Here is a 24,989-nt window from a genome sequence, read left to right on the forward strand (position 1 = left end):
TGCTTTTCTGCCTTTCATATATCTTCTATTAGCAGTTACATATACCCTAGATTCTTTTTATTAATCTGGTTGTAAGTAAATGATTATAGATATGGACTTTTTCTATACCATTGTGTCTTATTCAGATTTTGTGTGTTTGAACTGCTTTCTGTAAATTTCTTATAATATTCAATAAAAACTATTGAACTAAAAAAAAAAAATAATAATAATCAACATAAGAATTGCCGCTGCTGGGTCAGTCCAGTGGTCCATCATGCCCAGCAGTCCGCTCACGCGGCGACCCTCTGGTCAAATATCAGCGCCCTAACTGGGACTAGCCCTACCAATGTACGCTCTTGTTCACCAGGAACTTGTCTAACTTTGTCTTAAATCCCTGGAGGGTGTTTTCCCCTATGACAGACTCCAGAAGAGTGTTCCAGTTTTCTACCACTCTCTGGGTGAAGAAGAACTTCCTTACATTTGTACGGAATCTATCCCCTTTCAACTTTAAGAGAGTGCCCTCTCGTGCTCCCTACCTTGGAGAGGGTGAACAACCTGTCCTTATCTACAAAATCTATCCCCTTCAGTACCTTGAATGTTTCGATCATGTCCCCTCTCAATCTCCTCTGTTCGAGGGAGAAGAGACCCAGTTTCTCTAATCTTTCACTGTATGGCAGCTCCTCCAACCCCTTAACCATCTTAGTCGCTCTTCTCTGGACCCTTTCAAGTAGTACCGTGCCCTTCTTCATGATGAGATAAAATGATTGACTGAACTAGAATGGAAAAATAATGAAAGAGGTGTCTAACCTTCCTCAACATGCGCAAATTGAAAAAGCATTTCTTAATCACAGAGTTAATTTGATCCTTGAAAGAAAGTGAGGAGTCAAAAAGGACTCCTAGGATCTTGGCAGAAAACTCAATTTGTAAGGAGGATCCAGAAGCTAGTGTTACAGAACTAGGGAGACAATCCAATTTTGGGCCTAGCTATAATAATTATGTCTTAGATTCATTCAGTTTCATCCGAACGGCCTGGGCCAACATTAGAAGTTTGGAGATACAAAGATTAACTTTAGATACTAAATCGATGGTATCCGGATCTATCTCTATCAGTATAAAAATGTCATCTACATAAGTGAGTAAGGTTTCGCAAGTAGACAACTTAAAAATATTAAGGGTAGTCATGTAAAGATTAAATAATATTGGAGATCCCTAAGGGACTCCACAAGGGGACTGCCAGGAAATGGATGTATTACCTTCAAAATTCACTGAATAAGAGCGATACAGAAGGAATTTGGAGAAGCAATCCAAGACTGCTTGGTGGAGACCTATATCTGAAAGCAGCTGAAGCAGGATGTCATGATTGGAGAAACTGGGACTCTTTCCTGGAGAAGAGGAGACTTAGAGAGGATATGATACAGACTTATAAGATCATGAAGGGCATAGAGAGAGTAGTGAGGGACAGATTCTTCAAACTTTCAAAAAATAAGAGAACAAGAGGGCATTCGGAAAAGTTGAAAGAGAACAGATTCAAAACTAAGTTTTTCTTTACCCAACATGTGGTGGACACCTGGAATGCGCTTCCAGAGGGCGTAAAAGGGCAGAGTATGGTACTGGGGTTCAAGAAAGGATTGGACAATTTCCTGCTGGAAAAAGGGATAGAGGGGTATAGACAGAGGATTACTGCACAAGTCCTGGAATTGTTGGGCCGCCGCGTAAGCAGACTGCTGGGCACGATGGACCTCAGGTCTGACCCAGTGGAGGCATTGCTCATGTTTTTATGATGAACCACATCAAATGCTGCAGATAAATCAAACTGAAGTAAAATGGAATATTTATTTTGAAAATGAATTTGTTGGATTTTAGAAAGAAGAGAGATCAATAAAATTTCAGTACTAAAGTTAGAACGGAATCCATGTTGAAATTGCTGGAGTAGAGAGAATTTTTCCAGGTAAACCAGTTAGTTGGCTACCACAATTGATTCTAACATTTTTGCCAGTAGGGGAATATTAGCGATAGGGCAATAATGGGAAGGATCAGAAGGGTCTAGATCAGGGGTAGGGAACTCCGGTCCTCGAGAGCCGTATTCCAGTCGGGTTTTCAGGATTTCCCCAATGAATATGCATTGAAAGCAGTGCATACAAATAGATCTCATGCATATTCATTGGGGAAATCCTGAAAACCCGACTGGAATATGGCTCTCGAGGACCGGAGTTCCCTACCCCTGGTCTCGATCATCCCTCCCTGAGTCCAACTTTTCACTCTCTGCCCTCTTCCCTTCCCCATCTTTTCACTCTCTGCCCTCTTCCCTTCCCCAGAGTGTAAAATTTCTCCTTCCCTCCTTTCTGTCCTCCCCATTCATCTCACCCTCTCGAGTCAAACACTTTCTGCCTCCTGCACCCTTTCTCTCTTTGTCCTTGCATCTTCCCTCGAGTGGCATCCCTCCTTCCTACCCCCAACCCAACATGCTTTCTCCCCATGCACCATCTCACCCTCAACTCGTGTGTAGCACCTTTCCTTTCCCTCCCTTTCTGCCAGGTCCAGCAGCATCTCTTCTCCCTTCCTTTTACCTCCCCCCTGTCCAGCATTACCTCTTCTCCCTTCCTTTTACCTCCCCCCTGTCCAGCATTACCCCTTCTCCTTTCCCTCCTCCCTCCCCCATCCAGCATTACCTCTTCTCCCTTTCCTCCTCCCTCCCCCTATCCAACATTACCCATTCTCTCCTCCCTCTCCTGTCCAGCATTACCCCTTCTCCCTTCCCTCCTCCCCCAGGCCAGCATTACCTCTTCTCCCTTCCCTCCTCCCCCCCTGTCCAGCATTACCCCTTCTCCCTTCCCTCCTCCCCCCCTGTCCAGGAGTACCACTTCCCCTTCCCTGTCCAGCAATACCTCTCCTGTCTAGCCTAGCGGCAGCTCATTATGTGCTTTTAACTTTGGCACACAGCTGCCACTAGCAGTAGTTTACCCCCAGTTTCATCAGACAGCCTCAGGGCCTTTGCTAGGCCGGCCCGCATTGCATCATCGAAGCGGGGCGGCCTAGCAAAGGCTTCGAGGCTGCCTGAAGAAACCGGGGTAAACTACTGTCGCCGCAGATCGTGCTGTTACCCTGATCGCTACTGAAAACAATGTTCTTATCTTCGGCGGAGTAGTTTTGTTTGCAGCAAAATTCTGGCACCAGAGCTAAGTTTATTCTTTTTCCTTCTTTCATCTTTTGTTGTTTATATATGCCTTCTTTAAAAAAACGGGCTTTTTTGAATAAATGAAGTGAATAATCATATAACATTAAATGAAAATGAACAAATGAAAAAATAACTAAAAATTATAAAATTAATTTTCTACTGTGCACAGTAGTGGGTTTTCTATTTCTTTTGATTCCGACATTCTATTTTAGTGTGAGTTTTTTGCTGATGATAAAAACAACGCTAGCTTACAAATCATCAATGATTGCTAAGTGAAATATCGCTTGAGGCTTTTTCTCCACCTTTTTTACTTAAATGGGGGATCTGAGGAATTAAGTCCACTTCTGGCAAGTGACATTTTTTTGAAATTATTGATTTTACTGTCACTACGATTTATTTATTGAGAGACATTTAAATACCTACATTGCACAAATGTGCAAGAGTCAAGTCTCTTTCATTTGAAAGGAAGCTCTGAAATGAGAGGGCACAAGGTCAAGTTAAGAGGTAATGGGCTCAGGAGAAATTTAAGGAAATACTTTTTTTACAGTCTCCCAGAAGAGGTAGTAGAGACAGAGAATGTGTCAGATTTCAAGAAAGCCTGGGATAGGCATGTGGTTACTGCGGATGGGCAGACTGGATAGGCCATTTGGCAGTAATCTGGGATCATGTTTCTATCTTGCTGGGAAGAATGGATGGACCGCAAAGGTCTTTATCTGCTGTCATTTACTGTGCTTCTGTGAATGTTATATGTTGATATATCATTTTAAAACTTTTTGAAAAGTTCTCTTGTCCAAAGTTAAGAAGAACCAACTACAGTGGTGCCTCGCATAACGAACGCCTCGCACAGCGAACGCTGCGCACAACGAACTTCTTGTCTTGATTCGTACAACGGACTTCGTTTCACACAACGAAGTCGCCCGAGCTGCATCCTTCCGCACAGGCACTGCGCTTAACTGCCCTCTCTCACTTGTTTCCCCCGATTATCCAGCATCTAGCCCTCCCCCCCAAACACTTCCTGTTTCCAGCAAGGCGGCCCGCGTCAGAGGGGACGGGGTATCGAAGCGCGAGCGAGCTGCGGAAGTGGTGTTGGTGGTGGACGGCCTCAGGTATGAGTTAGGATGGTGGGGTGGGGAGGGGAGGCCTGAGAGCGAGCATGCGCGCACAGTGAGGAGACGGGGAGAGACGCGCTGGATTGGCAACGGTTGTTCTCTGTCGCCTCCCGGCTCCAGCGGCGTGACAGTTTTCAAACAGGCGCGTGGTTCTTTCTAAGCAGAACCACCAGCTTTAACGGCGCTGACTCCCGACTACAGCCTCCAACAGATGACTGCTTCCCATTGCATCCGGCCGCTGGCAGGTCTCGCGCGCAGCAGCCAATGGGTGCCAGCCACGAGTCGGCCAGCACCAGAGGGGGGAATCAGGAGAGACGAGCATCAGAGGGTGGAGGAGAGGCAAGGTAGAAGAAGAAAATCAGAGAGGAGGAGAGAAGCAGAGAGAGAGAGATTGGACAAAGAGGAGGGGATGGTGAAGGAGGAAGAGAACAGAAAAGGAAAGCATAGGAGGAGCATTAGAGAGGGAGAGGAGAAGACAGTTTGCCAGCCTGAGAAACTCCCTAACCCCTTATGCTGCTGCACAGGGAAATGGGGAAAAATGACAGACAGACAGCGGGAGGGAGGGAGACAGAAAGAAAGAAAGAAAGACACAGGGGCAGTGAGAGGGACAGAAAGACAGACAGAGAAAGGGGGCCAGAGAGAGAGTCAGCGGGAGAAGGAAAGGGGGCTGCTTTGGGGGGGCGGAGCTACTCTCGCCGCTTCCCCGATGCTAGAAAAAAAAAAAAAATGAACAGTTAAGTCCCAGTTTTTGCAGCCGAGACTCTGCCCTCTCTCACTGTAAAATTAGACTCTACTTAGTCTGTCTTTAAATTTAAAAAATGTGTGTTGTTTTAAAAAACAATTATGTTTTTAGATGTATCTAAATAAAAATAATAACAAAAAATTTATCTTTTTTTATGTCATCTTAGCATATTTTATGCTACAGAACGAATTATTTTTTTTTACATGTATTGTTATGGGAAAACACGTTTCACATAACGAACTTTTCGCATAACAAACTTGCTCCTGGAACCAATTAAGTTCGTTGTGTGAGGCACCACTGTATTACATTTACTTTTGCCAAACAAGACTGGCTAAAACCAACTCTCCTTTGCACAACAGAAAGGAAAGATGTGGATGCGAGACTTGTCTCAATGGCTACCTGAAACTTCTGGAAGTTAGTTAACATTACTACTACTATTCATTATTTCTAGAGCACTACCAGACATATGCGGTGCTGTATAGAGTCATGAAGGAGACAGTCCATGCTCTAATGAGATTACAATCTAAACATCTCTAGAAGTTTGTTTTCAATTTAACCCAAAGCACTTAAATTTTACTGGTTCATATGCTTGCATGGTAGTATGCACATGTGTGTGCTTACAAATACTGTACATACACTTTGTTGTGTCAATGTCAGCCTGCTTACATTTTTAACTTTATTTTATTATTGTCTATCAGTCTGCAGTGAGAGCTGCAAGGCTATACAGTACTAAATTCTGGCTGTGAGGAGGGAGATTGTCACTGTTTTTTGTGGTGCTGGGTGGCACATATGTTCTCCTTCCCTCTCCCTCCTACCTTCTTGCTACCTGAGTGGCTATAATTGGTTAAAGATGGCTTTGTTATTGCTTCTGATAGTAGCTTCATTCCTCTGCTCTCTTTTCTGCACTGTGGGTGTGGTGCTTAAGAGTTGGTGTAGTTGCTTAGCTGTGTTTGTAGGTGGAGTACAGGATGTTAGTGGAACAACTGGAGTGGCTGCCTTTCCTGCATGCTATGAATAGCTTATTTCAAGTCAAGTTGCCTATTACACCTATGATTTTGCTAAAATGTCTCAATACCTGCTTTCACAATTCTCTGGCATTTTCCACGATTTGCACTCCAGAGGACAAAAAGAATTGGGGTGTAAATAGTCATACTTCATACCACAAATATCACTCTCTCTCTCTACCATTTTTCTAAGGAAACCATAGAATGTGTCAATACCTCCAGAATATTCCTCTGTCTTATTCAGCATACCAAAGTATAAATCTGTAAAACAGACACCGAATTTAAAGGGTTTTCCCCCAAACACTTCCACCTGGGTCCCTTGTGCACTAAAATTAGCAGATGCCCCTTCCCCCACCCAAGAAACTATTACATCGCCTTCATCTTACCATCGAGGCATCAATGGGGTTTTTCCCTCTTCAAAAAAATGCAGAAAATGTATCTTTCTCAATATGTATCCCCCTACAGTCTCCTTGGCCATCAGTCTCACTCTATCCACCTCCCCACCCTACCTCTACCACACACACAAACACCCCATCCTTTCTATCAATTTTCTCTCTCAACTCCCCCTACCCTGAATCCCTACTACCCTCCTCTCTCTCAGGCAGTATTTATTCCAGAAACAGCTCTTCTATGGGCCTCCTACTTTTGGCCATGTGGGCAGATGACAACACCCCATCTTGTTTTTGACCTACATATTGAGGAAATCTGTACCCTGCTTTTGGCCATGTAGGCTGATTCTGCTACCTTCCCTTTTTACCCTAAGTGACCAAATAAAGCAACCTCAAAGAGCTGCACGTAGTTCACAAGATGCAAACTGTTCTTCAACCGCTGGTCCGTGGACAGGTGCCAGTCCACAGAAAATTCCTGCCGGTGCGCACAGGGCCAGCGAGATCGACAGCTGCAATTTCCTGTCGGTCCACACAGGGCCGGCAAGATCGACAAGCTGCAGGTCCGCGCAGGGCCGGCAAGATCATGGGGAGCCTCCAACAGTTGCTTTCTCCCCTCCCAGCAGCTGTTGGTACTTACCAGCACAGCGATTTACTTAGGCAGCCTTGAGGCTTTTGCTGAGTCGCGGCCGCCTCTGATGATGCAACTTCCTCTTTCCTCAGAGGCGACGCGACCCATCAAAGGACCTAAGGCTGTCTTAGTGAATCGCTGCGCTGGCAAGTATGGAGAGCTGCTGGGAGAGGAGAAAGCCACTGTTAGAAGCTGGGAAGCTGCTGGGCAAGGGGAAAAAAGGGACAGCTGCTACTGGACCTGGAGAGAAGGAGAGATGCTGCTGGACAGGTGGAGGAGGGAAGGGAGAAGGAAAAAGGAAAGAAACAGTTGGCAGGGAGATTAGAGGAGGGGAAGGGGGAGAGACAGGAATGAAAAAGTATAGAGATTGGAAGGGGGTCAGCAGAGAAATAGAGATGCTAGATCTGGTGGTGTAGGAGAGATAAAAATGAAGAGAGCAGTGAAGCTGGAATGAATCATGTAAAAAGGAGAGAGAGGGCACAGGCTGGATGGAAAGGGGAGAGGGGCAAAGAAAGAAGACAGATACCATATGGAAGAGGGAGAGGGCAGACAGTGGATGGAAGGGGCAGATGCTGGATTGAAGAGACAGAGAGGGCAGATGCTGGAAGGAAGAAAGTGAAAAAAAGATGAAAGCAGAAACCAGAGACAACAAAAGGTAGAAAAAATAATTTTATTTCTATTTTGTGATTAGAATATATCAGATTTGAATTATATATCCTGCTAGAGCTGGTGTTAGACATAACTGGGGACTGCAAAGCCCAGGCAGTGGCTTAGGGCTCTCTCTGACCAGGGGGCAGTTGCCCTAATTGCACTCCCCTAACACTATTCCTGCTATGTGTGACTGCGGTATTCTGTTAGCATGATATTTCCGTGTAGCATTCTATAATAATTTGGCTTTTTCAGTTTTCTTGATAGTAGAGGGGATATATGTGAAGGGGAGGGGAGACAGGGGTTTTGTTGATCCTTGCTCTATATTATTTGTATTTATAAAATGACAATTGTACAGAATATTGTTTCTTTTTATACTTTAATAAAATACATAAGAACAAAAGAATTGCCATCTCCGGATCAGACCCTGGGTCCATCAAGTTCGGTGATCCACACACGCGGAGGCCCCGCCAGGTCTACCCTGGCATAGTTTTAGTCCCCATATCACTATGCTTCTCAAGGGAGATGTGCATCTAATTTACCCTTACCCGTATCACTCTATGCCACTCTTAAAGAGATGAGCATCTAGTTCACCCTTAAATCCTAGAACAGTGGATTCTGCAATTACTTCCTCTGGGAGAGCATTCCAGGTGTCCACCACTCGCTGCGTGAAACAGAACTTCCTGATATTCGTCCTGGACCTGTCCCTCCTCAGCTTCAGTCTATGTCCTCTTGTCCGTGTCACATTGGACATTGTAAATAACTGCTTTCCCTGCTCCATTTTGTCGAATCCTTTCAGTATTTTGAAAGTCTCAATCAGATCCCGTCGCAGTCTCCTCTTCTCAAGGGAGAACAACCCTAGTCTCCTAAGTCATTCCTCGTAGTCCAGGTTCTCCATACCTTTCACTAGCTTCGTTGCTCGACTCCGCACCCTCTCTAGTAGTTTTATATCCTTCTGGACACAGTATTCCAGGTGCAGTCTGACCATGGCTCTGTAGAGCGGTATTATAACTTTCTCTGATCTACTCGTAATTCCCTTCTTTATCATGCCTAGCATTCTATTTGCTTTCTTCGCTGCTGCCGCCACACATTGCGCCAATGGTTTCAGAGTCCTATTTATCAGTACACCCTGGTCCTTTTCCTTTTCGGTCTTTCCCAGAGTTACACCTGACATACTATACTTGTGATCTTTATTTTTTTTGCCTAAATGCATCACTTTGCATTTTTCCACATTAAAATTCATCTGCCATTTATCTGCCCACTTCTCCAATTGAATTCAAGTCGCTCTGGAGTTCCTCGCTGTCCTTCTGCGATCTGATTGCCCAGAATAGCTTTGTGTCGTCTGCAAACTTGATGATTTCACTGGATGTTCCTTCTTCCAGGTCATTTATGAAAATATTAAATAAGATGGGTCCAAGTACCGAGCCTTGGGGTACACTGCTAGTCACTTTTTCCCATTCTGAGAACTTCCCATTTATGCCCACTCTCTGTTTTCTGTTCTCTAGCCATTTGCCTATCCATCTTAGTATATCTCCCTCTATTCCATGGCCTTGTAATTTCCTGAGAAGTCTTACATGTGGAACCTTGTCGAACACTTTCTGAAAGTCCAAGTATACAATATCCACCGGTTCTCCACTATCAATTTGTCTGTTCACTGTCTCAAAAAATTGAAGTAGGTTTGTCAAACATGATTTCCCTTTCCTGAACCCATGTTGACTGGCTCTCATCAGGTCGTGTGTGTCTAGGTTCCGGACTATGCTATCTTTGATCAGCGCCTCAACCATCTTTCCAAGGACAGACGTAAGACTCACAGGTCTGTAATTGCCTGGCACTCCTCTCGATCCTTTTTTAAATATTGGTGTGACGTTCGCTATCTTCCAGTCGTCCGGTATCTGTCCTGTTTTGATTGACAGGTTGGCAAGTTTTTGCAATAGTTCTCCAATTTCAAATTTCAGTTATTTTATGACTCTCGGATGAATTCCGTCCGGTCCAGGAGATTTATCACTTTTAAGTTTGTCGATCTGGTGGTAAATCTGGTCCAAGTCCACTTCTACTGTGGTGAGGCTGTCCTGTACGACTCCCTTGAACACTTTCACTGTGTCAGATATTGTTGCGGTGTCTTCCTTTGTAAAGACAGACGCAAAGAAGGAATTCAGTCTGTCTGCAATTTGTTTGTCATCCTTGACGCACCCTTTTCCTCCCAGGTCGTCCAGCAGTCTCACCGCCTCCCGTGTGGGTTTTTTCCTTTTACGTATCTAAAAAAGGGCTTGAAATTTTTGGCCTCTTGCGCTATTTTCTCCTCGTAGACCTTTTTGGCAACCCTCACTGCCTTGTGACATTTTTTCTGATCATCTCTATGTTTGTTCCAAGCTTCGGATGTTTTCGTGCGTTTCCACGTCTTAAAGGAGTCCTTCTTTTCATTTATGGCTTCCTTCACCTCTTTGGTAAGCCATGCCGGCTCTCTTTTGCCTTTGGTTTTCTTTACTTTGGACATCCGCAGAATGTAGAGGCTTTGTGCTTCCGTGATAGTATTTTTCAGTAGGGACCATGCCTGTTCCACCGTTATGACTTTGCCCATCTTTTTCTTGATCCGTTTTTTCACCATGGCTCTCATGCTGTTGTATCTTCCCTTTTTAAAGTTTAAAGTCGTGGTTGAGGTTTTGGTACCTTTCTTTTTCCCAACATCAAGTTTGAAGTTGATCATGTTGTGATCGCTTGTCCCCAGCGCGACTCTGACTTCTACTTCCTTTGCCGGACCCATAATGCCATTTAGGACCAAGTCCAAGGTGACGTTTCCTCTCGTCGGCTCTCCTATCATCTGTTCCAGGAAGCAGTCCCCTAGCACTTCCAGGAACTTTGCCTCCTTGCCACAGTTGGAGGTTCACAGGACCCAGTCTATCCCAGGGAAATTGAAATCCCCCAAGATTATGACATTACCTGTCTTACATTCTTGTTTAATTTCCTCTATCATTCCCGGCGGTCGATAGTAAAGGCCAATCTTTATGTCAGCATCGTTGTGTCTGGAAATCCTGATCTCTTTCTCTTCCGTCATAGTCTCTCTCGGATTCTAATCCTTCCCGAATATATAGGGCAATACCTCCACCTTTCTGCCCCATCTATCTTTTCTGTACAGTTTGTATCCCTGTAGTAATGTGTCCCATTTGTTTTTGTCATTCCACCATGTTTCTGTTATGCCAATGATTTCCAGTTCGTCGTTTTTTGCTATTGCTTCTAACTCTCTCATTTTGTTTCCCAAACTTCTAGCGTTCGTATACATACATTTGAGTTCCCTTTGTGTTACCTTCTTGGACTTTTTAAGCTTAGCAGTATCTACTGTTTCTTCCACGGTATCCATTTCTGCTGCTGTGTTGTCTTCCTTATTTGCTTTGTGGTCAACCCCTTCCGTGTCCGAGTAGTTGTCCATAATTCCTTCTACGGGCATCCTGTCACCCGGGCCATCGACTGGTGGTTGACTGTCGGCTTTCCCCTATCCTTTAGTTTAAAGCCTTCTCTATGGCCCTCTTCATGTTGCCTGCCAGTACTCTTACTCCTTCCTTGTTGAGGTGCAGTCTGTTTTTTCTGTAGTACTTGCTTTTTCCCCAGAACGCTGTCCAGTTGCTCACAAAGTCAAAGCCTTCCTCTTCGCACCATCGTCTCATCCAGGCATTGATTGCTTGCAGTTCCCCTTGTCTCTGTGCATCCGCTCTTGGTACCGGGAGGATCTCAGAGAAGGCCACCTTCACCTCCCTGATCTTCAATTTTCTTCCAAGTGAGCGGAGCTGTCCCTTCATCTCTTCCCTGTCATACAATCAATATAAAATCATAACTGAGGCTTGTGCGGATGGGATCAGATGGTTTGCGAGGACCGAGCTCGCGGAGACAGGACAGAAATGAGGTTTTTAAATTTCAGTCCTAGTAGTTTGCTGGTCCACAAAATAATTATTTTTTTCCGCCGATCCATAGGTGTAAAAAGGTTGAAGAACACTAGTCTACCCCACACTATACATATTTTTTCAATCTGAGCTATTCCTTTCACAACTAAAAAACACCTTTGTAGGGTTACTAGACATCTGGAAAAACCCAGACAAGCCCTCTTTTTCGAGGACTGTCAGAGTGCTCGGATGGTTTTTCAAAAATGGGGGGAGTCTGTCCGGGTTTAGCTGGCTCTCTCCTGACTCCCCCACCTACCTCTTCCCTGGGTCAGCCACTGTAATTGAATCTTCAGGCAGCCAACAGCAACAATGAAGTAAGCCTGCTGCTGCCAGCCTGCCCCTGAAGACATCTTTCTGCAAGTCCCACCTACACAGGAACAGGAAGTCAGTGCAGAGATGTGGCTTCCGGGGCATGCCGGAGGCGGCAGGCTTATCTTGTTGCTGCTGCAAGCTGCCTGAAGATTCAATTACAGCAGCTGACTGGAGAAACAGCATGGAGAGAGGGCTGGAGAAACAGCATGGAGGCAGGCTGGAGAAACTGCACAGATGGAAGGAAAGTGGGGAACTGGAGAAACAGTATGAAGGAAAGGAGGGAGAGAGGGAGGGAGGACTGGAAAAACAGCATTGAGGGTTGAAGAAGCATTATGGTAAAGAGAGAGTGCTAGAGAAAAAATGCATGGAGTAGGCAGTGCTGGATAGGAGGGGAGCAACAGAAACAGCAGGAGAGGAGGTTGGAAGGCGGGAGGGGTCCATAGTTTTGATTTCAGCCAAAACTGACCATGTGTTTTTGGTGAAAGCCAAATCGATGCAGACAGCGTGCCAGACTTTAAGAATAAATGGGATACCCATGTGGGATCCCTACGAGGGTCAAGATAAGGAAATTGGGTCATTAGGGCATAGACAGGGGGTGGGTAAGCAGAGTGGGCAGACTTGATGGGCTGTAGCCCTTTTCTGCCGTCATCTTCTATGTTTCTATGTTTTGTCCTGTTTATCTCCATCCCCCTTCCCTCTGAATAAGATTTGCCTCTCTTTCCTGCCCACCTGCAGATGTCCCTCTTAGCCTTATCTTACAATCCTTGGTGAGTTAGGGGTGTAGCCAAGGCAGGAGTAATCCCCAGTAGCTCCTGTCCATGTTGGTTCTACTCTCAAAATGGCTGTCATGACCTCTTGTGAGTCTGTCAAACAGAAAAGGCAAGGGAGGTGTCTTTTCAACCAGTAATAAAGTCTTTATTGAACAGGTAATAGTCCAACAAGGATCCTTTTTTTGGCGTGTAAAGCACCTTCTTCAGGGGACACTGAGACTGTGAAACGCTGAAAGTATAGAATCGCATGATTAGTCAGTCACCCCCCGCCTGCCCGCTGAACTTATGGCAGGAGGGATGTCCAGTTCCTCCTGCCATTGGGTCCTCTCCTCTCCTCCCTTCCCCCCAGACAAACAGCAGGAGGGATGCCCACTCCCCGGCCCTTTAAAAGTTGGGAGGAGGGGTGTTCAGTCCCTCCTGCTCCTTCGGCTTCCTGCGATGCAATGCGGGCCTTAGGCCCTGCCCCGGTGCATCATGTGATGCTTTGGGAGGAGGCTGAGGCGCCTAAGCCAATCATGGATTTCCTTAGGGATGATCCTGAGGAAGTCCTTGATTGGCCATTTTCTATTGCAGATACACTATAGTACAAAAGTTATTCATCATGAAGAAGAACGAATGAGGAAATGGTCAACCAGATATCCCAGTGCTAAAGTCTTCCCTTGAGTGAAATGGACTGGTCTAGCAGGACTCAAGGAAAGGAAACTCCTGTCTGTCTATCCAAATTAAATTGTAAGTTCTTCCGACCAGGGACAGGAAGTCCCTGATTGGCCATTGTTTTTGGTCAGAGACTTCCTTAGAAGCCGAAAAGCATGCCCAAACTGCACCCAAGAGTGACAAACCCCGCAACAGGATGGGACTCTGGATTCATCTGCTGTGACTAAAGGAAAGAAAATTATCAGATTAAGGACATAATTTTACCTTCCTTGTCATCAACAGCAGATGAATCCAGAGACTAGTGGGATGTACCAAAGCAGTCCCAAACGTAGAGAGGGAAATTAAATGTATAGCATTGCATATGCCTCTCAGTGCTATAGAAATGATAGTAGTAGTAGTAGAAACAGGAAGAATAATTTCAAACCTTCCTCATCCTGCAAGACAAATACAGACCAATGGGATGTGCCAAAGCTTTGTCCATCAGGATAGGAGGAAGACACAATGCCTGTGGCGGTCATGGAGGAGTCATCTTCCAATATATCATTACTGTAGTGCTTAAAGGAATGTAACACCTTGAGACATATTTTAGAAAGGGTGCTTTGTCTTCCATTAAGGAAGCTGCTTGCTATCTAGCTTAATGCTTTCCAGAACCATCCTTTAATTAGAAAGGTATGCCACCCTAAACTCAGTCTTCATCAAATGCCTAAAAAACACATACTACCTGCAACCTAAACTTTAATGGAGTTGAGTTCTAGACCTTTATCTAAGCTTTCCTGTAAAAAAATAAAATAAAAAAATAAAGATAAGAGGTAAATCAGTTCATCATACCAGTGGTCATAAAGTCTCTAGACAAGCATATAAGCAAAGGATGTCAAGGGCTTGCTAGCTTGAAACAGATTAGCTATAAGTGCAGAAATATAGCCTCTGTTCATTAGACTGTACCTCTCAAGAGCTGAGACGTAAGCCATAATGAATCCAGATCCTTCAGAATTGTTAGAAAGGGATGCAAAACAAGTACCTGTATATATGTAAATCATTCTGATTTTAACCCTAACCCCTTTGCCTTTTGAAGGCTGCTGGAGTGGGGTTGCAATAGAGATGAGTTAAGGTAGCACTGCCCTAGTGAAAGCTTCATGGTACGACTCATAGATGCTAGCTCTGTGGGTGCTTGAGCACCCCCAATATTAAGTAAACACCATTACTGTGACTAGGTAGCATACGCTTTTGTTGAGTTTAGCACACTCAATCTTTTTGAAAAGTTGGCTCCTACGGTATGACTGCCTGGCAATAGGAGATGATGCAAAGACAAACACCTAGGAATTAGTTTCTCCCATTTCACTTAAAATTAAGCATGGAAACCCCAATAATTAAGCTCTAGAAAAATAATGTGAACTAAATGCTATAAAAGTAATTTAAACTAACTTTAATGACATTTTAGCCTTAATAATTACTATATTCAATGTTGATCATAAGAAAAAATGTATTTGCTCTTAGTAATGCTTTCAAATGATATGTGGACTTACATGTTGGCATGAGCAGCTTTCATGGCTTTTGCAGCATAACCCATGTTCTTCAGTACTTCTGTATTGGTATGGGAGTTTTCCAGTGCTTCTCTCTGAAACTCAATGGTGGAAAGCGTCCCATCAATTTGTATCAATTGCTTCTCAAGCCTCTTCTTTCTCTTAAGTGCCTGTAGTGCAGCTGGATAGAACAAAGGAAGAAACTATAATCATGAATCTCTAATACTTACTAAAAACAGGAACAGACCAAAGCAAGTGTACTACTACACAGCATTAATAGTGACATTTTGCTCCATATAAAGCAGCTTTCACCTAGGGGCAAAAGGGACCATTGCCCAAGGCCCTGCATAATCAAGGACCCATCTAGCCTAATGACTACTGGAAGTACCTGAATTTCAGGCAGTAGAGAGCAGTCATATGCTTCTTGCTCCAGTCCCTCACTTTGCAGGCAGCAGCACTGAACAAGACAAGAAGGAGTAAGACTAGAGTCAACAGAGCATAGTGCACATCAAAGATCCATAAGAATAGCCTTACTTGATCAGACCAATAGTCCATCTAGCCCAGTATCCTGTCTACTCCCTAGTTTAGCTGCCTTCCCTCCCCATGTTTGAAGCAAACAGGAAGGAAGAGTGAAATAGGAGTGAATAGTAGAGCAAAGAATTCAGTTTTTGTTTACAAATAATCATTTCTAATTTATAGTCACTTATTTTATTTTATATTGGGGGAGGCTCTGTTTTGTTATGCATAGCCTAAGTGAAGAACTAAGTGAGGATCCGTAGTAGTTCCGCTTATTCTATGATCCTAGTACCTGAAAGACCAAGCTTTGCTCAGAGAAGTAGTATGAGTGAGCAGCACAGATAGACAGGATCTGTTGCCTTGGCAACTTTCAGTCCTGCTTTTTTTTCCCTGCAGCCTATTGGCTGGCTAAAGTTCCTTAGGAATGTCTGACCAATGGGCTATAGTTATCTTTTTATCACTTTCCATGCCTCCCCCAGCTTGCATTAACTTTAGTTGTGTTCTCCCTTTCACATTCCATATCTCTTCCCTTCACAACCCCTTACCTACACTGCAGTTCTTCTTCCTTAGTCAGCCAATAAGCTGCAGAGAATACAGGACCAATAGGTTATAAGATGTCAACCTTCAATCCTGGTTTTCCCTGTAATGTACTGGTTGACTAAGTTTCTTTAGGAATGTCTGACCAATTGGCTGCAGGGGGCAGCAGGAGCAGTAGCTACAGAGACACCTAATCAAACTTTAGTCCTACTTTTCCCTGCAGCCTGTTGGCTTGCTAAACTTCCTTAGCAAAATGTAACCAATGGGCTGAAGTGGGAGGCAAGAGCAGTAGCCACAGAGATAGTGCCTTAGAAACCTTCAGTTCTGGCTTTCCCTGTTGCCTAATGGCTGGCTAAGCTTCCTTACGAATATCTGACCAATGGGTTGCAGGAAGAGGCAGGAGCAGTAGCTAAATAGACACTGCCTTTTAGGAAAATCCCCTGGTTCACCCCCAAAATGAGTTTTGCCAAACTCCAGACCTAGCTAAATCACTTTCTTTCACCTGAAAACCTTAGATTCACCCTATTTCAACAAAATCCTTAGGGCCATTTTCTTCATCCAAGTCTGTGACAAACATACAATTATTGCTCTCTTTATAGGATAGGATTTTCAACCAGTGCCAACACTGGCAACCACATCTCAAAAAAAGATACAGTGAAATTAGAAGAGGTACATAAAATGGTGACCAAATGATAAATGGGAAAGAACAGCTTGCCTATGTGGAAAGACTAGAGAGTATTGTTCAAACTTGGAGAAGAAGCGAGAAATGAGCAGAGTGAAGAGGTAAATGCAAGCTGTTTAAAAAAGTATAAAAACTAGGGGACATATCATGAAGGTATAAAGTAGTACATTTAAAACAAGTGTATATTTTTATTCATTCTACAATATAATTAAGTTCTGGAACTCACTACCAGAGAATGTAGTAAAAGCTGTTGGGAGTGTGTGGTGCAGTAGTTAGAGCTGCCGTGCGGGAAGGCACCTACTCCTGAAACTGAGTGAAGCTCTTTACCGAAGCCACTCTGGAGAAAACTAAATTTTTTTTATTTTTATTTTTCACAACAAATAGCGTATATAACAACAGAAAAGAAGAACCACTCCACTGGGAACCACCAGCGTTCATACCAGCACAAAACAGCCCCGCAGTTCAAATACAAAGTGAAGTAAACATATACTCACAACCTTTTTAGAAGTGCCGGCAAATGCCGGCTGCTCAACACTAGCAGGGCAAAAACATAGCTGTGAAGTCCCTTTTTTTTTTTGTAAGGGAAAGAAGAAAAAAATAGGGACTAAGGCAGACCCTCTATCATCGGAGGGAGGGTGAGGCAGGGACATGGGGTGGCCAAAGTGTAACCTCTAAAGCAGGCATCGTTCAGCCGGACACCCCTGTCTCACTGAAGAGAAGACCTCAACAGGAGAAATAGATTATCCAGCTCACTGAAGAGAAAGCCTCAACAGGAGAAAATAAAGGCCCAGTCACAGCCAGATTCCAGGAGCTAGTTGAATAGCGACCATCACCTACTGGGAGATAGAGAATACTGGGGATATAGGAGGAGTGCCAGCCAATAGGACCACCTGTTAATCAGTTTCTCTATCTCCGCCTGCTGGTAGATGTGAGCTATCCCATTGGTCTCTGGATTCATCTGCTGCTGTTGCTAAGGAAGAATGTTTCAAAATTAATCAAGTCTGCAAAGAACAGTAGGCTAAGAAGTCCTCAACAGCAGAATGAAAACCCAATATCAAATTACAGGATATTGTTTGGTTGTAATTATTGCTGCTATAACAGTGATTCACCTGGTTATTAAGTTTAGGAGCAGTTACTTTTTCAAATGGGTGATATGGCTGTTGGATAACTTTGTTCTTTAATAAAGGAAGTCAATTTAAAACCATATTATGTGCTTACTCAGGTTTCCTTTGTCTTAAGATCATAAACCATTCAGTGCAACATACGTACAATAATAGCAGAAATCAGGAGGGAATTGAATACTTTTTCACATCACTGTGAAAACAGTCTATTAGGTGAGTAGAGACTGAAAAAGGGGATAGAATGCAGTAAGAAAAAAAAAAAAAAAAGAGAAGCTTATGTTTAGTGTTTATGGATTTAAGGGAAATCTATCTGCATCCCCAAAACTGCTACTAATCATGAAAATCTCACTCGTATAAAAGAATATTGTGCGCTCCTCTTTTGTGTTGGGTTAATGCACTTATAAAATATTCTTGGAAAGCTGCTAACATCCCATGTACTTAAATATTTGCCCAGTTAGTACTTTCTCAATATTTCTATTTAAGAACAACTTCCATGTAACAAATACATATAATATAATTACCAGTGATACAGTTTCCAAACATATGTGCACTTAGGTTATTTGCATTAATATACGAGTGAAAGTATTTAAAGCAGTTTCGATTTGTACCTTTTGGTTCTATACTGCAACATTAGTCTGAGGATTTTTTTCCCCCTCTTTTTGGGTGCATGCTGGGTTTGAAGAGGGGGGTACATCGGTGCCACGATCACACAACATTTTGACTCATTATAGGAGCATATTATAAGTTGTGTATCTTCATATAATTTATTAATATACGAGTACAATATCCCACTTTTATCTCCATCACACAGTGCAGGTTGTTTCAGTTGTATAAGCAAAATCTGCTACCAGTTCATCTGACAACTCCTTTGTAACATGTTACTGTATGCCTCTCAGTTGTAAAGAAAAAGCCAAACAATCATAAGAGCTGCAGAAGACAAAGAGAACTTACTTTACAGTAGTTTGTAGTTTGTAAAAATAGACTGAAAAAAAGAGAGATGGTTTCCCCAGGTCACAGATTTCAGAGAAAGAACAGAGTTAGATAAGAATAATCAGAGCTGTATCTAAGGAAATAAAAGGATAAGCAATTTAATGATTGGAGATCAGAATTTATTGAGCAAGAAAAAAAAAAGAAAACAAGAGGCTATCCATGCTTCAACCTAATACCCATGCCCAAGCTTAGGGGCACCTTTACTAAGCTGTGTTAAAAAGTGGCTTTTAGCACACCCATATGCCGGTTTATCCCATGTTTCAAGGCCATTTTTAAACCACAGCCGTAAAAAAAAAAAAAAAAAGCCTTTTTATTTTTTTGTAGTAATGGCCATGTGTGCTAATGTTGTCATTAGCGAAGGGTAATTAAAAAGATTTACTACATACACATTTACTGCCACCCATTTTGAAGGCAGTTAAGGGCTCACATGGTATCTATGCTATAACAAGTTAGCATGCGTTAATGTAGCTGCACTAACTCTGTAGGAATGCAAACACTCTGCCCCAGCTGATTAGTGTGTCCCATAGTAGGCCACTTTAAGTAGCATTAGGTGTGCATTAATATCTAATGCAGCTTAGTAAAAGGGCCCTTTAGTTACTTCTACCATAATTTAAGCAGACATTTATCCAACCACTGATTGCAATTTGGTAAACTTCCACATAAAGGAAAACACCTCGATTGGGTCCCACTATTTTAGTACACGTCTCCCTCCATATTCGCGGTGGATGCGGGCAGAACAAAGCCGCAAATATGGAAAAAACGTGAATAACTTTTCAACAGTTATTTGCGTTTTTTTGTAAAAGCCAGCATTTTTATTATTGAAACCGCGAATGCAGTAGTGTACAGTAATAATCTCAGGGTAAAAAAAAAAGTTGCGAGGTGTTTGCAAGAAGGTACAGTGCCCTGTTCTTTACTACTACTACGGGGATTTAAAAGAGCTCCTGAGCAGGGGGAAAGTACACACTGTTGAGTGCATGGCGGGCCGGCACTATCGATTGCCTCCCCGCCCCTTGCTTACCTTGGACATGATTAGCAGCTCCCTGTGCTCCAGGCCCCCTTTCAGCGTGAAGCCCCACAGTGCTCCCCTTGCAGCTGCACATGAATGCACTGGAAAGGGACGGCTCTGCTCTGCTCTCCATTCTCTCCTCCTGGCTGGCAGTGGGAGCTCCCCCCCTGATCCATGCTCTGCACTATTTAAAACTCATCCGCAGCTGGCTCCATTCACTGTCCGCTCCGATTTTACATACAGGAAAGAGAAGAGGTGGGGGACACGCGCACACGCCTCCGGCAAAGATTGTGAGGCACTGACAGTGACCCGGAGCACCGAAGCCCTGCGACTGACAAGGCACCACAGCAAAGGGCAGCCCGTGCCTGCCGAAATCCAGCCAATCATCTCGCAGTATACAGTAAAAGAAAAGGAACTTTACTCATGATGTAATTTGGGGGGGGGGGGGGCAGAGTCAGCATGCGAATAAGCGAAACCGCGAGTGCTGAAACCGTGAATACAGAGGGAGAAGTGTATCACAATGCAGCCCTTCTCCGCTGATTACTATAACTTCCCTTTTCTTTGCCTGTGTATTTACACCAATGGTCTCAAATTTGCAGCTTGGGGGGCCACATGCAGCCCCCCAGGTACTATTTTGAGGCCCTCGGTATGTTTATCATAATCACAAAAGTAAAATAAAACAGTTTCTTGATCATATGTCTCTTTAGCTATAAATTACAATATTATTATTAAGACTTGGCCAAAAGGAAAGATGTATAAACTATAAAGAGTTTTACCTCATGCAAGATTGTCATTTTTTAAATAAGACATTAACTATTTTTTCTGAGGCCCTCCCAAGTACCTACAAATCCAAAATGTGGCCCTGCAAAGGGTTTGAGTTTGAGACCACTGGTTTACATTATACCTTCCCATTCATTATTTTCTACTCCATCCACGTAGCCTGCTAGTTTAATTGCCTTCAGCTATATTCACTTACACTAATGAATTGATAGTCAAATTTCTGAGAAATCAAAATTGTAATACATATTTACTACATTGATAAAGGATAAAGATAGATTTTAAGTTTCATACAGCAAAATGCATTCCTGTGCTTTTTATACAATAAAACCTTTTATTGCTTAATTGAGATTTCTTGTTGCTTGCTTGGTAACTTTTCAAAGATATTTACTATTCCCCCATCACCAATATTCTACCAGTATCAAGTAGTGTGGTGACTACCTGAATATCCAGTTTCATTTTTATTATCCAGTTTCATTATGACTTTGGCAACTTAACCAGTTAAGTGTTTTGTGGTTAAAGACAGGCCATATATATAACAGACCTATATTAGCCACTAAACATAACTAGTTTGGCACGAAACATCCACGCTTAACTGGCTCTGTCATGTGATATAGCAGGTTAGCCACAGATTTTCAGCAAGAGATAACTGTCTGCAGTTAGGTACTAAAACATTATTTAACCGGCTAGGAGCCTTTCCTGGACAGTAAAATAATTTTGAATATCAGCTGGTTTATTCTTAAACTTCTGCACTGCTCTCTGCTGCACCAAAATGTCTTGCAAATGGAGAATCAGGTCACATTTATTCAAATGACAGTTACTTTTTCTAACATTCTCTTCTCTGCATAACCCATCTGTTCTGTATATTCTTTTTTTTTTTTTTTTTTTTTTTTTAATATTTTAATATTTTATTCAACAAAATGAAAAAACAGTACACAGGCAGCATGCCAACAGCAAAAGTACATTGCCCATAGGAAAAACATAACCCCCCCCTCCCCCAACCGAGTGATACAGCATAACCCTAAAACAAAAAAAAAGAAGAAAAAGGAAAAGAGGATAACTCAAAAAAGACCCCGCCAGGAGCCATAACGAGACCACTGACGATGAAACGTACCACAAGAATCATTATTCAAAGCAGTCAGTTTAGACATCAAGTAAATTTGGTCAATCTTATTTAACAATTCAGTACGAGAAGGCAAAGAAGCACGCTTCCAATATGTAGCCACAGTAAGTCTAGCCGCCGTAGCAACTAGAGCCACAAAATGATTCTGATCAACATCCAAACTCCCCGAAGGATAATTAAGTAGAAATACTTCCATACGCAATAGAATGGGTAAGTGTAACACATCAATCATCAGTTGTTGAACCATCTTCCAAAAAGGTACAATCATAGCACAATCCCACCAAACATGCCCAAAAGTGCCCAGACTCCCACAGTTACGCCAGCAGTGCCCATCTCCACAATGATAGAAACGGTGCACCTTTTCCGGCGTAAGGTACCACTGAAATAGCATCTTATACCCTTGCTCAACTAAGGGGGACGCTAAAGAAACTCTTAGTAATGTACCATAAAGGCGGTCCCATTGTTGATAATCAAATGTCTTTCCCAACAAGGTTTCCCAACGATGTTCATATGTGCGAGCCTAAGGCCTAGTGTATAGAAGAGCTTTATAAAGACGTGAAATAAGGCCCACTCCAAATCCCATCCTAAAAACTTGAAGAAAAGCAGAGTCTGCCCCTTCCCACTCAGGAATCACCCTCCTCACCATAAAATCCCGGAGTTGAACATAGGCGAAAAAATCCGTTGAGGGTAGGTCATATAAAGATTGCAAGGCAGCAAAGGATACCAGATGTCCACCCACTACCAACTGACCCAGGACCCGAAGACCCTCCATTTCCCAACGCCGAAAAATCCCAGTATCCCTAGCAGGCAAAAAATCCGGGGCAAATCTAATGGGAGTAGCATAAAAATAGCGCTGACGTGGGAACCAAGCTCGTCGAACCCGGCTCCACGCCTGCAGGGTACACGCCATCCCATAAGAAGTCCCAGTCTGCAAATCCCGAAGGATATCAAAAGACAGCCAAGGCAATGCTGCCAATGGGTAGGTTGGCTGTAGAGCCTGTTCCAGAGAAACCCAGCGTTGGGAGGGATAAGCCCAATGAAACAACACTTGCAGTTGGGACGCATAATAATATGTAGAAAAATCAGGGACACCCATTCCCCCATGTAACCTGTCCCAATACATACGTTCCCTCCGCACCCTAGGAGGCTTACGAGTCCAAATATAAGCAAAGGCCCGCCGTTGTAGCCTAAGTAGGAACCGCTTAGGGATTGAGAGAGGCAGGCAGGAAAACAAATATAAAAAACGAGGCAGCACATTCATACGCAAAGCACTAATCCTACCCATCCAAGACAACCTCAATCCTTCCCAGCGATCCAGATCTGCAAACACAGTTCGTAGCAACGGAGGGTAATTCAATTCAAAAAGGTCAGAGAGTCTTCGAGATATACGCACACCAAGGTATTTAATGGATTTAGCCGCCCATCGAAACGAAAATTTAGCACGTAAGTCCGTCACCAACAAGTCCGGAAGGGAAACATTAAGCAATTCAGACTTTTCAATGTTAATTTTAAAGCCAGCCACCACACCAAACCTAGTCAAAACACGAAGCACCTCCGTCAAAGAAAGATGTGGGTGGGTCAAGGTAAACAAAATATCATCAGCATACAGTAAGATCTTATGTTCTTCGCCACCCACCACAATCCCTTGAATATCAGCATTCGCACGTATAGCAGCTGCTAAAGGCTCCATAACCAACGCAAAAATCAGCGGCGACAAAGGGCACCCTTGCCTAGTTCCTCTACGAATCATAAAATTAGCAGTATATCTTCCATTAACCCTTAAACAAGCCTCCGGAGCAGCATATAATAGGGTCACCCAATGTAGAAAAGCTCCCGAAATGCCCATCTTCTTTAAAGCTGCTAGCATAAACGGCCAATAAACCCTATCAAAGGCTTTTTCAGCGTCTACTGATAACAAGACAGCTGGAACAGAATTTTGATGGGCCACTCCAATAAGATCTAACACTCTCCGAATATTATCACCAGGTTGCCTCCCTGAAATAAAACCACATTGATCACCATGAACTAGGAAAGGCAAAAAACGTTGCAACCGAACCGCCAAGATACGGGTAAACAGCTTATAATCAACTCCCAACAATGAGATAGGGCGGTAGGACCCACAAAGGAGGGGATCTCTCCCGGGTTTAAGAAGAAGAGAGACCGCAGCCTGACGAAACGAATACGGCAAACAATCCCCCTCCAAAAAAGAATTAAACAATCTAGTCAAAGGAGCGACTATATGGGCCTCCATTTTTTTATAAAACAGGGGCGAAAAACCATCAACACCCGGTGCTTTAGAAGCAGCTAAATGATGTATAGCCGCCACCACCTCAGCGGGTTGAATAGGGGAAGAGAGCCACTCTGCATCAACCTCCGCCAAACAAGGCAAGGTTACGTTAGACAGAAAAGCATCTATCTCCCCCTCCGTGGCTTCAATCTCCGGAGAGTACAGAGTCCGATAGAAAGATAAAAAAGCCTGGTGAATGGCCACATCATCTGCACAAAGCTGTCCCGACCCAGTACGAACCCGAGTGATAGAATGTTGCGCCTGAGTTTGCCTGATTTGTGTAGCTAACAAGCGACCCGCCCTACCACCCCATTCAAAAAACCGTTGTTTCCGTCTCTGTAGGGCCCAAGCCATTCCCTCTAAATCAAGCTCCTGTAAATCCCTCCGGCACTCCGTCAGCGCCACACCCCCAGCCACCGACGGGGCTCTCTTATGAGCATTCTCCAAGTGTCTGAGGCGGGACACCAGCTCTAATCTACGAGCAACTCGACATTGGTTACGATACGACCCTCTCGAGATACAACAACCCCGAAGGGTGGCCTTAAAACTTTCCCATAGTATCTCAACCTTAATGCCGGCCACATCGTTAAAAACAAAAAACTCCTTAACATCAGCCTCCAACAAAGTCAAGGTACTGGGATCCTTCAACAAAGAATCATTCATACGCCACAATCGACGACCACCTCTAACCAGTCCAACTTGTAACTCCAAAGTCAAGGGAGCATGATCAGACCACACACGGGGTTCAATACTGGAGGCCAGGGCACGGGGCAGAGCAGCACGAGGCAGCATCACATATCAATTCTAGTATACGAATCATGTTTTGATGAATAAAAAGTGTAATCCCGCACGCCAGGGTGTAAATAGCGCCACACATCTATCAAATCCTGCCGACGCAGAAAGCGCAAAAAAGCCTTTCTGTCACTTCTAGCATAGCGGATGGAAGAATTGGAATTATCCTCCTGAGGATAGCAGGTAAGATTAAAGTCTCCACCTACAAGGAGAGTACCTTCTACATGATCCAACAGCACGCGTTCTAACAACGTAAAGAAGGCCCCCTGACCAACGTTTGGGGCATAGACATTCAG

The 24,989-nt window shown here is 43.6% G+C and overlaps 1 protein-coding gene across 1 annotated transcript in view; it reads right to left on the reverse strand.

The window, feature by feature from the left end:
- The window catches only part of CHMP4C (charged multivesicular body protein 4C), a 55,865-nt gene that overhangs the window by 12,969 nt on the left and 17,907 nt on the right, over positions 1 to 24,989 (reverse strand). The window contains exon 2 of the mRNA XM_033935080.1: positions 14,866 to 15,043. Within this exon, the coding sequence (XP_033790971.1) occupies positions 14,866 to 15,043 (178 nt within the window). The remainder of the gene's footprint in view (positions 1 to 14,865; positions 15,044 to 24,989) is intronic.

This window comes from Geotrypetes seraphini, chromosome 2 (genome assembly GCF_902459505.1).
Source record: "Geotrypetes seraphini chromosome 2, aGeoSer1.1, whole genome shotgun sequence".
Lineage (NCBI taxonomy): Eukaryota > Metazoa > Chordata > Amphibia > Gymnophiona > Dermophiidae > Geotrypetes > Geotrypetes seraphini.